The sequence below is a fragment of the Thalassophryne amazonica genome, chromosome 21 (genome assembly GCF_902500255.1).
Source record: "Thalassophryne amazonica chromosome 21, fThaAma1.1, whole genome shotgun sequence".
Lineage (NCBI taxonomy): Eukaryota > Metazoa > Chordata > Actinopteri > Batrachoidiformes > Batrachoididae > Thalassophryne > Thalassophryne amazonica.
The window spans coordinates 35588760-35603617 of NC_047123.1; the positions used below are offsets into that span (position 1 = coordinate 35588760).

Sequence of the window (14858 nt, forward strand, 5' to 3'; positions counted from 1 at the left end):
CTCGAAACAGGCAGACAGCGGCGGCTCAGGGTGCGTCGCGACATCCCGCTCCGTGGGCAGTCCTTAAAGCGACAGCAGCATTCCATAATCTCTCATCAGCCGTTAAAATTTTCACAGAAAACCAGCTGAATTTCTCGAATGATGTCCACTTCGATGTGCCGCACAGTTTTTGAAAAAATTTTGATCAAGCAAAGCATCAGTCTCTCAGGAAGTTCTCAGACAAAGAGATTCCGACGGGAGGGGTGGACCACTCCTCACTCAAAGCCAGCCCACAGGCGAATGATGTAACAGGCGTGAAAAAACTATCGCATGCCCACGAGGGTTCAAGCTTGTCTGATGTAATCGCATGTGATTCAAATCCATATAGTTTTTGAAAAAAATAAAAAGGTCCGATACTTTTCTAACAGACCTCATATATATATATATATACAGTAGTGTTCAGAATAATAGTAGTGCTATGTGACTAAAAAGATTAATCCAGGTTTTGAGTATATTTCTTATTGTTACATGGGAAACAAGGTACCAGTAGATTCAGTAGATTCTCACAAATCCAACAAGACCAAGCATTCATGATATGCACACGCTTAAGGCTATGAAATTGGGCTATTAGTAAAAAAAAGTAGAAAAGGAGGTGTTCACAATAATAGTAGTGTGGCATTCAGTCAATGAGTTCGTCAGTTCTGTGGAACAAACAGGTGTGAATCAGGTGTCCCCTATTTAAGGATGAAGCCAGCACCTGTTGAACATGCTTTTCTCTTTGACAGCCTGAGGAAAATGGGACGTTTAAGACATTGTTCAGAAGAACAGTGTAGTTTGATTAAAAAGTTGATTGGAGAGGGGAAAACTTATACGCAGGTGCAAAAAAATATAGGCTGTTCATCTACAATGATCTCCAATGCTTTAAAATGGACAAAAAAAAAGAGATGCATGGAAGAAAACTGAAAAAACCCATCAAAATGGATTGAAGAATAACCAGAATGGCAAAGGCTCACCCATTGATCAGCTCCAGGATGATCAAAGACAGTCTGGAGTTACCTGTAAGTGCTGTGACAGTTAGAGGATGCCTGTGTAAAGCTAATTTATTTGCAAGAATCCCCCGCAAAGTCCCTCTATTAAATAAAAGACATGTGCAGAAGAGGTTACAATTTGCCAAAGAACACATCAACTGGCCTAAAGAGAAATGGAGGAATATTTTGTGGACTGATGAGAGTAAAATTGTTCTTTTTGGGTCCAAGGGCCACAGACAGTTTGTGAGACGACCCCCAAACTCTGAATTCAAGCCACAGTTCACAGTGAAAACAGTGAAGCATGGTGGTGCAAGCATCATGATATGGGCATGTTTCTCCTACTATGGTGTTGGGCCTATATATCGCATACCAGGTATCATGGATCAGTTCGGATATGTCAAAATACTTGAAGAAGTCATGTTGCCTTATGCTGAAGAGGACATGCCCTTGAAATGGATGTTTCAACAAGATAATGACCCCAAGCACACTAGTAAACAAGCAAAATCTTGGTTCCAAACCAACAAAATTAATGCCTCGCAGATGTGAAGAAATCATGAAAAACTGTGCTTATACAACTAAATAGTAGTTTAGTGATTCACAGGATTGCTACAAAAGCAATTTGAACATAACAGATTTGAGTTTGTAGCGTCAGCAGCAGATGCTACTATTATTGTGAACACCCCCTTTTCTCCTTTTTTATTAATAGCCCAATTTCATAGCCTTAAGAGTGTGCATATCATGAATGCTTGGTCTTGTTGGATTTGTGAGAATCTACTGAATCTACTGGTACCTTGTTTCCCATGTAACAATAAGAAATATACTCAAAACCTGGATTAATCTTTTTAGTCACATAGCACTACTATTATTCTGAACACTACTGTATAGATAGATAGATAGATAGATAGATAGATAGATAGATAGATAGATAGATAGATAGATAGATAGATAGATAGATAGATAGATAGATAGATAGATAGATAGATAGATAGATAGATAGATAGATAGATAGATAGATAGATAGATAGATAGATAGATAGATAGATAGATAGATAGATAGATAGATAGATAGATAGATAGATAGATAGATAGATAGATAGATAGATAGATAGATAGATAGATAGATAGATAGATAGATAGATAGATAGATAGATAGATAGATAGATAGATAGATAGATAGATAGATAGATAGATAGATAGATAGATAGATAGTCCAAACTATACCTTGGTAACATTATGATTAGACAAATAATGTGGTATATTTTTAACACAATTGGAGCATTTTTATATTTTGACCTCTGTGTAACCCTTCATTGACCCCTACATGGCTAAAACTACCACCCCGGGCTGGCTATCATACATTTTTGGGTAGGCCATGGTACACTGAGGCTGTCAGTTAGTCCCCTTAATGTGGTACCGATTAGGTCAAAATTGATGACTGGCTCATGGACTATTTTGGGCTGTTAATTTGGTAAATGGACTGCTTTTATATTGTGCTTTCCATCTGAATTAGAAGATCAAAGTGCTTTACAATGATGCCTCCCATTCACACACACACACACACACACCAATGTCAGGGTGCTGCCATGCACGGTGCTCACTACACACTGGGAGGAACTCTGGGATTAAAGATCTTGCCCAAAGACCCTTAATGACTGTCTGATCTGGTGGGGGTTTGAACCGAGGATCCTCTGCTCTCAAGCCCTATGCTTAAATACTGGACCATCACCATGCTGTAAAGTGTTGCTGACTGAACATGCTGTGCACAGTTAATTATTAGGCAAGTATTCTAACCTTATCATCACTTATATGCATATTTTCCAGCTCCAAGCTGTATAAACCTGAATGCTTATTGGATTGAAGCATTCTCTGGTGATATGCCCTTTGTGTAATGAGGCTTATACTTACTCTAATTAACTAAAGAAGCGAGATGGGAAATTTTTGTGTTTCATTTCGTTTCATAAAAATTCTGTACATTAACAGTATTTCAGTTGCATAATAACAGTTGCAGAATATTTGAAAATAATGAATTAGGGATAAACTAATTTTCTGTAGAACCTCATCAACATTGTTTTTCACCACATTAAATGTGAACATAAACACCAATGTTTTCACTTTAATTTTATGTTTCTTTGATCTGTGCCTTTTTGCAGTTTGACCTCTAATCTTAACCGTGTCTATTCCAAGTCAAACCCAACATCACTCCATTTTTTAAAAACCCATCTGTAGTTACTGAATAAACCTACTGCAGATTCTTTGCAGAGATAATTATTATGCAACTGTTGCTATGGAAATCAAACACGAGACAGAACACACTGGGACAGAAAAGGTCTGAAGAGTAGCACCCTTCGTTTTTTTTTGCATGTGACTGAAATACCAAGTATTCAGTGACGAGAACATTTCTGTGCAGTGCCATTGATTATTCTTCTTTGTTGCCTTGGTGACATATAGTACATTAGACAAACAAACGCAGAGTTGCACCATACCTGCCGACAAGGAGGAACTCTCCAAACACTCCCAGTCATCTCATGGCCATCAGAAGTCCTTGGACAGTCATGCCCTCACAGAAACACACCACAACACGAGCTTTGGGCAGACACTCTCTGAGCCTCCGCAGAAGCCGATCAAAGTGCTTCTCCACTGCGTTGCTGTAAATCTTATCTGATTGAGCAATGCATAATCCTTCCTGAGAGGCCAGCTCCTTGAAGGCCTCCATGCCGTAGTGACACAGTACAGTACAAGGGCAAACCACTCCGTTCAAACTGGAACTAAACTGTTGAATGTTTTCCCTGATGAACGTCCAGCCACCCCTAATTTCAATCCTAACTAAGGCCTCGTAGATGATGTGTGGATTAGCTGCAAAGACAAAATATGAGACATTATTTCATTAACAAATTACAACATAAAACATTTCACTGTTGTATTTTGAAAAATGCACAGTGATTACATTAAAAAGAACATCTACTTTATGTCACACATTTGTAAAATTACTTCACAGATGAACAATGTCAGAAAATACATTCCACTAAAATCTACACAATGTGACCATTGTACACAATTTGCCACTGTCATGAGGAGCTGAGACGGTCATCATTTTGTCCGAGATTCACATATACACCCGCTCTCACTCTCTCACTCATATTTGCATGCATGTGCGATAGAATGCACTGTGTGTGTGAGTGACACTGTGTATTTTACGTGTTTGACGCAGATTCATGCAAATTAACTTATTGTGATTCAGTGATACCATAATTTATGATTATGTGTGGCCATGACAGTTTCCATCAAGTCAGGTGGTTGCGTGGGTTTCTTCCGAGTGCTCCGGCTTCCTCTCACTTCCACAGACATACAGCTTAGGTGAACTGCTGACTAACTTGACCATGAGTGTGAATGTGTCAATTTGTGTTGGCCCTGTGATACACTGGGGTTCTGTCCAAGGGTGTACCCCACCTCACAGCTTTAGGGAAAGGCTCCAGCCCCCCGTGACTCTTAAGTGGAAGAAGCAGGTTCAGAAAATGGACAGATAAGTGATCTAATAATGGTTTCATACCTGGATGAGCAACTCATCCAGTGAAACTGGTTTCAGAGAACAGAACACTTGCAGTTTAGATTTGAGGTTTGATCTTCAGACACTTGCAGCTTTCAGGCCCTCAGTCTCTGGCAGCAGTAATTTTCTGTCTGCTTCACTTGACAGCAGAATGGTATAAAATCTATTATGTATGCATGCATGTAGAAAATTATGTAACTCATACTGCAAAAACTGTCCCTCTGAAAAAAAAGCCAAATAATCTGAAATCTAGCTAAATTGTCTTGTATTAAGCAAAAAAAAATCAGCCAATGGGGTAAGAAAAATTTACTTGGTTATAATTCTAAAAGTTAGCAAAATGTCTAGGCACTGAATAATCAAATGTGTCTTAAAATTAGACAGAATTCAAATTTTAAGATTAGCCTCTGTCTTAAAATAAGGAAACAGATTTTGTTCCTTTGCTTGATTTGAAATCCATTGCCTTTCCTTGTTACTGGTTAAATGCAGCTTAGCTGGAAAAAAATGTATTAAAAAGTGAGATAAGACATTTTTTCTTATGTAAAAAATGCTTGACAAGATTATTTTTCTACACTCAACAAAAATATAAACACAACACTTTTGGTTTTGCTCCCATTTTGTATGAGATGAACTCAAAGATCTAAAACTTTTTCCACATACACACCATTTCCCTCAAATATTGTTCACAAACCAGTCTAAATCTGTGATAGTGAGCACTTCTCCTTTGCTGAGATAATCCATCCCACCTCACAGGTGTGCCATATAAAGATGCTGATTAGACACCATGATTAGTGCACAGGTGTGCCTTAGACTGCCCACAATAAAAGGCCACTCTGAAAGGTGCAGTTTTATCACACAGCACAATGCCACAGATGTTGCAAGATTTGAGGGAGCGTGCAATTGGCATGCTGACAGCAGGAATGTCAACCAGAGCTGTTGCTCGTGTATTGAATGTTCATTTCTCTACCATAAGCCGTCTCCAAAGGCGTTCAGAGAATTTGGCAGTACATCCAACCAGCCTCACAACCGCAGACCACGTGTAACCACACCAGCCCAGGACCTCCACATCCAGCATCTTCACCTCCAAGATCGCCTGAGACCAGCCACTCGGACAGCTGCTGAAACAATCGGTTTGCATAACCAAAGAATTTCTGCACAAACTGTCAGAAACTGTCTCAGGGAAGCTCATCTGCATGCTCGTCGTCCTCATCGGGGTCTCGACCTGACTCGTTAGTCGTCGTAACCGACTTGAGTGGGCAAATGCTCACATACGCTGGCGTTTGTCATGTTGGAGAGGTGTTCTCTTCATGGATGAATCCCGGTTCACACTGTTCAGGGCAGATGGCAGACAGCGTGTGTGGCGTCGTGTGGGTGAGCGGTTTTCTGATGTCAATGTTGTGGATCGAGTGGCCCATGGTGGCGGTGGGGTTATGGTATGGGCAGGCGTCTGTTATGGACGAAGAACACAGGTGCATTTTATTGATGGCATTTTGAATGCACAGAGATACCGTGACGAGATCCTGAGGCCCATTGTTGTGCCATACATCCAAGAACATCACCTCATGTTGCAGCAGGATAATGAACGGCCCCATGTTGCAAGGATCTGTACACAATTCTTGGAAGCTGAAAATGTCCCAGTTCTTGCATGGCCGGCATACTCACCGGACATGTCACCCATTGAGCATGTTTGGGATGCTCTGGACCGGCGTATACGACAGCGTGTACCGGTTCCTGCCAATATCCAGCAACTTCGCACAGCCATTGAAGAGGAGTGGACCAACATTCCACAGGCCACAATTGACAACCTGATCAACTCTATGCGAAGGAGATGTGTTGCACTGCATGAGGCAAATGGTGGTCACACCAGATACTGACTGGTATCCCCCCCCCCCCCCCCCCCCAATAAAACAAAACTGCACCTTTCAGAGTGGCCTTTTATTGTGGACAGTCTAAGGCACACCTGTGCACTAATCATGGTGTCTAATCAGCATCTTGATATGGCACACCTGTGAGGTGGGATGGATTATCTCAGCAAAGGAGAAGTGCTCACTATCACAGATTTAGACTGGTTTGTGAACAATATTTGAGGGAAATGGTGATATTGTGTATGTGGAAAATGTTTTAGATCTTTGAGTTAATCTCATACAAAATGGGAGCAAAACCAAAAGTGTTGCGTTTATATTTTTGTTGAGTATATTTAGACAAAAATTAAGTCACATTTTCTTTAAACAGGACCTTTTTTTTTTTACTTTCTTAGTTGTCAGTTTTTGCAGTGCAGAAATAATATTTTTTAAAACATCTTTAATCATGCTATATTTTCACAGGCACACTACAGCACAAGATTGTTTTGTTTTTGGTGTCCATCTGTCCTTGTATGAACAAAGTAACTGTAAGAGTTTTGAACAGACTTGGCCCCAACATGGTGGAATAATTGAGCGTCAACCAATTTTGAAAAAAATGGTGAAAATTCAAGGTCATAGAGCAAGGTCAAATTTGTGAATAATGCTTGTACTTTTAGAACGGCTATTCCAAGGAACATGATTACTCATATGAAGTCATATATTCCCTTTCTACTAGTTACATGTCTTTTGATCTTGGGTGACCTTGAAAGGTCACAGACACAAAGTCATAAATGTTGTGAGTTAGTCACAAAAAAAAAATTCTATTTTGGAGAGAAAGATAACATGTCAAGGCCATACAGAGCGAAATATTATTGTTAGGTTAACCACAAAGAATGTGTTTTCATTCTTCAGTCTCAAATATGTAAGGTACAGGTGTTGCACTCTGAGTGTCCTTTCTTGTTTGCTTTGCAAATGGAATGTGATTCAGTCACTTAAAAAAAAAAAAAAAAATCCTTATTCTACCGCCCCATTACATCACAAACCTGACCTTCAGTGGAGTTCTGTCAGTGGACAGCCTTGCATGTAATTTAATTGACTGTAATACTATTAGCAGGAGCAAGCTTTAAGATACGGGGAGTCTGGAGATGCCATTTGTCAACCATTTAAGCTCCACCAACTTCATCCGTCATTGGATAAGAAATTTATGACTGCTGCTTCAGAACAGTTTACGCACATACCAATATTTATTCACATACACATTTGGAATAACGTACAGTAAATGAAAAGGAAATCTGACAGAAATGGAGCATTGGAGATGGGTATTAGGACACGTGGAAATTAGTCACTGAGGAATTTTAGGCCATCTTTGCAGACTGTGCTGCACACAGCTTCCCTCATGTCTCCAAATATGTCACCTTGCTCTCTTCTGCTCTTATATTTTGCAAAATAATTTTGTGTAAAATTCTATTTTTGGTATTTCAAGTTAAGCATCCTTAAAATCCATACTATATGCAGTTTCATGCAGCCACTGCTGTGCTGTTGATACGAGGGGCAATTGATAAGTTTTGAGCCTGACCCAGAAAAAGTCGGGCGTGGTTCTTCATCTTTTGCAGTTTTAGAATCCAACATTTCTCAGCATTGCACCAAGTGAGTCAAAAAGTTCACACATTCTTGAGAAATGTTGGTTTCTCAGAATGCAAAAGAAGGAGAACCATGCCCTACTTATTCTCAGTTGGGCTCAAAACTTCTCAATCACCCTCTGTAAAAATTTGGCCTTAAATACTGCATTTTGGACTTCCCTCATGTATGGTACAAATGGTACCACAGTTGTCCATATCTGAATTACTGATTTCACTGAAAGACACACACTGTAGCCCATAATACCTTCCTGTTGCAACACCCTTCTTCAAAGCATCTCCTTTCCATTTAATGTAGCAGCTATATCCCTTTATTTTTGCTTTTGCTTTTCTCTGCTCAAGCATTAGGTTCTTCATTGAAAAATTAACAAAAATTTTAACCCCTCCTCCTTCTCTTGTTCCAGGCTGCCAGCTCCTCCCTCTGAAGTATCTTGACTGGGCAGACGTGGAATCCATAGTTGCAGTGGTGTTCTCCTGCGTCGGCATTCTGATCACCTCCTTTGTCACCTTTGTTTTTATCCAGTACCGCGACACACCTGTGGTGAAATCTTCCAGCCGAGAACTCTGTTATATCATCTTGGCAGGCATCTTCCTGGGATACATCTGCCCATTTACGCTCATCGCATGCCCCACGGTGGCCTCCTGTTACCTGCAGCGGCTCCTGGTGGGCCTGTCATCTGCCATGTGTTACTCGGCCCTGGTTACCAAAACGAACCGCATTGCACGCATTCTGGCAGGCAGCAAGAAGAAGATCTGCACCAGGAAGCCCCGTTTCATGAGTGCCTGGGCCCAGGTAATCATCGCCTTTATGCTTATCAGTGTGCAGCTCACTCTGGAGATCACTCTCATTATACTGGAGCCTCCTGAGCCTGTCAAGTCGTACCCAAGCATACGTGAGGTCTACCTCATCTGCAACACCAGCAACTTAGGTATGGTAGCACCACTGGGCTACAATGGCCTGCTAATCTTGAGCTGTACCTACTATGCCTTCAAGACACGGAACGTGCCCGCTAATTTTAATGAGGCTAAATACATTGCCTTTACGATGTACACTACCTGCATCATCTGGTTGGCTTTTGTGCCCATCTACTTTGGCTCCAATTACAAGATCATAACAACATCATTCTCAGTCAGTCTGAGTGTGACGGTAGCACTGGGATGCATGTTCACTCCCAAGATGTACATCATCATAGCCAAACCAGAGAGGAATGTACGGAGCGCCTTCACCACATCTGATGTCGTGCGAATGCATGTTGGAGATGGGAAGGCGGCGGCGGCGGCGGCGGCGGCCTGTGGGAGTAACAGCCTGCTCAATATGTTCCGTCGGAAGAAGCCCATGGCTGCCAACGCCAAGTGAGTAATTTTTTTGTTATTTACGTGTCACTACATTCTTTGCTGTTTCCAAGGGGAACTACCTAACGTTAATTACGCACCTTAATTCAAATAGTGCAACAGTCAATCTTCAAACAATTTAATGAATAAAAGGATGATCACACTTGTATTTTGGAAGCAATTATTTATTTTCAAATTTCATTTCATTTCAATACATTTTGTCACATCCAGTGGATTTGCTTGAATTGGTTTGAGGATGCCAAATATTGCATAGCAAATACACACCAATGTGTAATCAGCTTCTACCAGAAAACAGCCAAAAACTGTAAAAATGGAGATATTAGCCAGTGGTATCACATAATGTATATTTGTTAAAGTATGAAGTGTCTAGGCTCAAAAAACAAACATTGACATAGTTTTCAGTCATTTGAAAGACAAGACATGGTAATGTAGAACACTTCATTTAAGTAATTAGTAACGTTCTACCTGGTGCGTAGTGACTGTACCTGTATTGTTACTCTGGCTCGCAACGCCAACTAGTGTGGCTATTAGCATGGAGCCGGTGTGCAAACAAATAACATATCCTGATCATATGTGTTCATCTGGTGATGTTATGGTGTTACCAGTTCTACACAAAATCTGGAACAAAAATGGATTTATAATTCCCTGAAGTTCTCAGGCAATTTAAAGAATTATTTGTTTGTCATACAAAATCATTTTCAGTAATATAGAAGTATTCTAATGTGATAGAAATACAATATGTTTTAGTGTTATGGCAATGATCTGAATTTCAGTATTTATCCACTACCCCAATACACCACACATAAAAGATGTACTGAAAAATACTTTATGCACAGTGTATTAATAATAAGCAATAACAAACATTAACCTTCCCATGAATATGAAATGTTACCAATTACATTTTGTTAAATATGAAATAAAGCATCAGCATGAGGTGTTGGTTACATTAAAGCTACTGGGCCATGCAAGTAATCTGTGTCAATGATTATTAAAGTATACCCAGACTTGTATATACAGTAACTTTCTTGAGATCCACAGCAGTGACACATGGACAGTTATCTAAAGTAAGGAGTGGGACAAAGAATGAGAGTGATCCTAGTATGTTTTATGTTGTTCCTCACCCTTGCTATGCAGCCTAATTTTCTAACCTTTTAATCTAAACTGAATGGCAGACTGTCTGCGAGTGTTACAGGCAAAACGTGTCAGCATGGGGTCATTGAACCCCTCTTCTGGAGAGCTGCACTGTCAGAACACAGGAATGATATGATTTATTGATAGTTATGTGGGACAATATGCACTCAGAGGGCACATACCTGCATTCCATTATTGTCTCCACCAATTAAAAGGGTGCGGCCACAGTTCTTTTCCTCTCACCAATATCTTTGTGATGTAATAAGGCAAGAATATTAAAGAAAATATAAATGATAAATGCTGTTGAAATGCCAAAGAAGTTAAAGAAAGTAGGTGTACTCCAAGTGCATACCTCTGCTTGGTAAATCACAGTCACTGCCGACAAACAGCAAGGGAAGGTTTCAGAATTTTATAGTCATCTGTCCTTTATGATGTCATAGAGGGATAATGTTAAAAAAATTAATTCATCCTTCACCAATGGACCAACTACAAAATTTAAGCGCAATCCACAAACCAGTTTTTGAGAGTAAGAATCAATCACATAACCTCTGCCTCCTCCGTTATATTTGAAGGAGATTGAGGTCATGACAAAAATGTAATTAACTTCTGACAAAAGTGCCATTTCTCCACAAAATTTTGTCAAAACATGTTGATCGCTTTTTCACGTCTTACATCAGTCACCCCTCAACTGGTGGAGATTATTAAAGGAACCATTTGTACCTGTGACTTCTATAAATAAATAATTTCCTGCTCTGATCCTCACTGTGGTTTTTTTTTTCTCTGACACTGCCGTGCTTCCAGAAGAGGATGCCACCATACTGCTTTTGGTTTACCCTAAATTACCCTCATTGCTAATAACTCTCAGCATGAATGCCCCTCGTCCTTATCTCACTAACTACTCACGTTACACCCATCCTGAGCTTATTTTGCATTAAACATTCTGTCATCTCCAGACCAGTTCAAGCACTGCCAAACTATATAAATGCATGTGTCCCATTTGAAATATATAGATAGATGAAACAAAATAAGCAGGACTGCTTCTGCAAGCATACTGCGTGAAGCAGTTCAAAGATCATAATGCTGTCTCCAGCACATTATGAATCATATTGTTTGTGAAGTGCAACAATTCATAAATGTAATGCTCCTTAGAGCTCCTCGGTGGACCCAAAGCTGTTAAGTCATGTGGATAAAAAGTATTTTAACATGCATCAGAAATGTTGAAATGCTTCAGTCTGTTGTGCTGTTGCTACGTTAATGTTGCTGATATGTTGTGTCTGTTTGTTTGTTTGTTTTTTCCTCTGTGTTATCACCTCCCAGTTTCCTGACATCATTAACTTGGGTCTTTATCTCGTTCATAGTTCTAATGGCAAGTCTGTGTCATGGTCTGAATCAGGTGCAAGACACCCTCCGAGGGAGGGGAATGTGTGGCACAGACTGTCTGTGCATGTGAGGAAACAGGAAGTCGGCTCGAATCAGATGGCGGTCATCAGGCCCTTAACTAACAACCCCGACCCCCACAGTTGCGACCCTCCTACCTGCAACCTTGGCACAGACCCCAATCTCCCTGAAGAAGCGCTGGGTGCTAAAGGTCCATACAACCTGACACAGGAGGATGATGAGGTTGATGCACAACGCCCGCTCTGGATGCCAACATATTCTGGACAGAAAAAGGGTGTGAGTGTTTGCAGGGGGCCCTGGTGGACACACACAACTCCCATGTCCCCGCACTGAATGATCACACTGCCAATGAGGCAATCCCTGCCAACAAGCCTTTCAGTTTAACACCCTCTCAGCTTCCTTCAGCCCTACAAGCAGGGGAGTTTGACACTGAGAGGTGTGAGGATGAGGAGCTGGACCTCTTACACAGCTACATTTATGATGATAAGGAAGACGAAAAAGGGGAGGATAGGGAAGGTGAAGAATTGAAACAGAGCCAGCCAATGTTAGCAGATTCCTTAGCGGTGTCTCCCCCATCCCCCTTCAGAGACTGTCTATGTTTGGAGGAGTCGCTCACTGGTTCCCCCACTATGGAGCTCGGGAGCTCCTCTAGCTCCATCTACTCCTCAAATATGCTCCGAGACTATGCCCACAGCTCCTCAACACTGTGAGTCCAAAACAGGCACTACTTGTATGTACATTACAAAGACGCACATCTCCTGACAAACACAAATACACACATTTACAAACACATCACATCTTTTTAAATTAAAACTTAGCTGTACTTGCAGTGGCTTTCTTGTACTTTCTGATTTAATCGGTGAGCAGAATTGGAAGCTTGCATTTCTGAAGGGCTTTTCGTCCTCTATAGCCTTTTTGTAAAATGTGAAACTGGGAACAGTTCCATAACTCATCAGCACTCATGACAAAATGTGATCAATTACATAACAATGAGAATTACACTAAAGGATGTAGCTACAGTGTTTTAAACAAAAATGTGTGCCAACTCACAATGGCAAACAAAGAAACCAGATGACTGGTCCCATTCTCAGACACCACTTTAAGGGTATACGTTATTGATTTTATTTCCACTATTTAATACTGCTGCCATGCAGCAGGTCATGATAAACATACATACAGCTTTTGGTTTTCAGATGACAGAATTAAGCATCCTTTCCACAACTTTGCCATGGTTATTACCAACAAGATCCAGGAACTGTCAGATAAATATCATTGGCTTTGGTTGTCATTTATCACTCGCAAACTTTCACAACTGACAAAACAGTCAAGAGTGTTTGGATGATTTTGTGCATGCCACAGTGAAAATATGGTTCCAGTGGTTCTATTTATTTAAAATTAGTATTTATATGCAAAGTGCATATAAGACATTAATAGTGTCAAGCAAATCATCTTAAAACGTATTTTTATTGTTAACCTTCCATCAACTGTAGATGCTAATTAGGTTACGAGTATGTTCAGATAATAGTTTCACACTTTAGGCAATTTGGGTAATGCATCAACTTTAACACTGCAAACCATTGTGCACTGCCAGTGAACTCTTCTTGCAGTGGGGAACCTGCTCAGAGCTAATAAATGGATGTTGAATGATTAGAATTAGGGCAAAGCTGAAGTATGTATAAACACAGATGGCAGCTAAGTAAGATAACATACCAAAACAGATGCACTGATAGATACATTAATGTGATGGCTGGTCATTAAGAGCCATAAGGGCCAAGAGGCTATATTCACAAAACAGCTTATCTTACCAGTGGGAGTCATCTTAACTTGTGCTAAGATTTTCTAGCAAAGAATCTTTAATGTTACAATGCTAGTATAACATGCCATGTCACAGCTTGTAAATACATTGGCATTATGTTGCCACTGGCCAGCCATCATGGCGTACACACCACAAGGGAAAAAGCATTAAAATCTCTATATAAATATAGCCATGTTCTGTAGTTTCATCATTGTGCAATATGGACAATAATTACGAACAGTGGATACTGCTATTTGCTGTCACGTACACTTGACTGCATCCTGGTGGTTTCTGGGAGGGAGCTGGCAAAGTTTTTTTTGTCATTCCTTGTTTTGTGAATACAGTCCCAGGACCTTCTGGGTCAATTATTTGCTGGGTTAATTCTGGGTTAATTATTTAATAGCTATACAATCCACAGCAAAACACAACGTATGTTAGCAATGTAATACCTACTTATGGAAGATCTCTCCATCGAAAACAAATCAAAATAAAATGCTAGACCTCTCATTCCATTAGTATTAACATGCTTTTTACACTACCTAGTATCCATCGCACGTAATTCAGGATGTTAGCGGTTTCCAGGTGTGATGGTTGCTCAAGTGCAATTCATTCTAGTTGTGATTCTTTTTATAGGGACTGAAATTTTGTTTAACAATAACAAAAAAGGAGCCTTTATTATTAAGCCAATTAACCTCAGCTTTTCCATGTCAGACCATGTTTAAATATAAGGTTAAATGAAGTGTGCAGTATGTTGATTAACTATTGCATTTTTGTTTGTCGAGGTGTGCTCAAAATTACAAAAAAAATATTTTTTGAGAACTAGACTGCAGCTGTACTTGCACTGTATGATATGTGACAAGGGTATAACATGCCAATGACAGTCGTCACAAATGTAGATGTAGCGGACAGAAGATAGCTTGACTTAAGCTAATGGCGGTGTTTATTCAGCTTACGCATCATACGATGAAAAAAATAATTTACAGGCATGGGATGTGTTAAAAGAACTACTTTGGCATTCTATGCTGTGTTGAAATTTCTCATATTTTCTGAGTTTTCTTCCTCATTATAACCATGGAAAACACAGTGTTTGCACAAGTTTACAAAGTTTGTAATACTGTTAAGCCATCTCTTGTTTTTCATACAGGTGGTAATGTT

At 40.0% G+C, this 14858-nt stretch overlaps 2 protein-coding genes across 2 annotated transcripts in view; both read left to right on the plus strand.

Annotated features, from left to right (window-relative positions):
• Nucleotides 1–12273, plus strand: part of grm1a (glutamate receptor, metabotropic 1a) — a 42048-nt gene extending 29775 nt beyond the window's left edge. The window contains 2 exon segments of the mRNA XM_034162103.1: nt 8431–9379; nt 11869–12273. Coding sequence (XP_034017994.1) covers nt 8431–9379; nt 11869–12241 — 1322 coding nt within the window. The 3' untranslated portion in view covers nt 12242–12273.
• rab32a (RAB32a, member RAS oncogene family) overlaps nt 6605–14858 on the plus strand; it is a 41372-nt gene continuing 33118 nt past the window's right edge. Inside the window, exon 1 of the mRNA XM_034162105.1 lies at nt 6605–6616. The gene's annotated coding sequence lies outside the window, so the exon portion shown is untranslated. The remainder of the gene's footprint in view (nt 6617–14858) is intronic.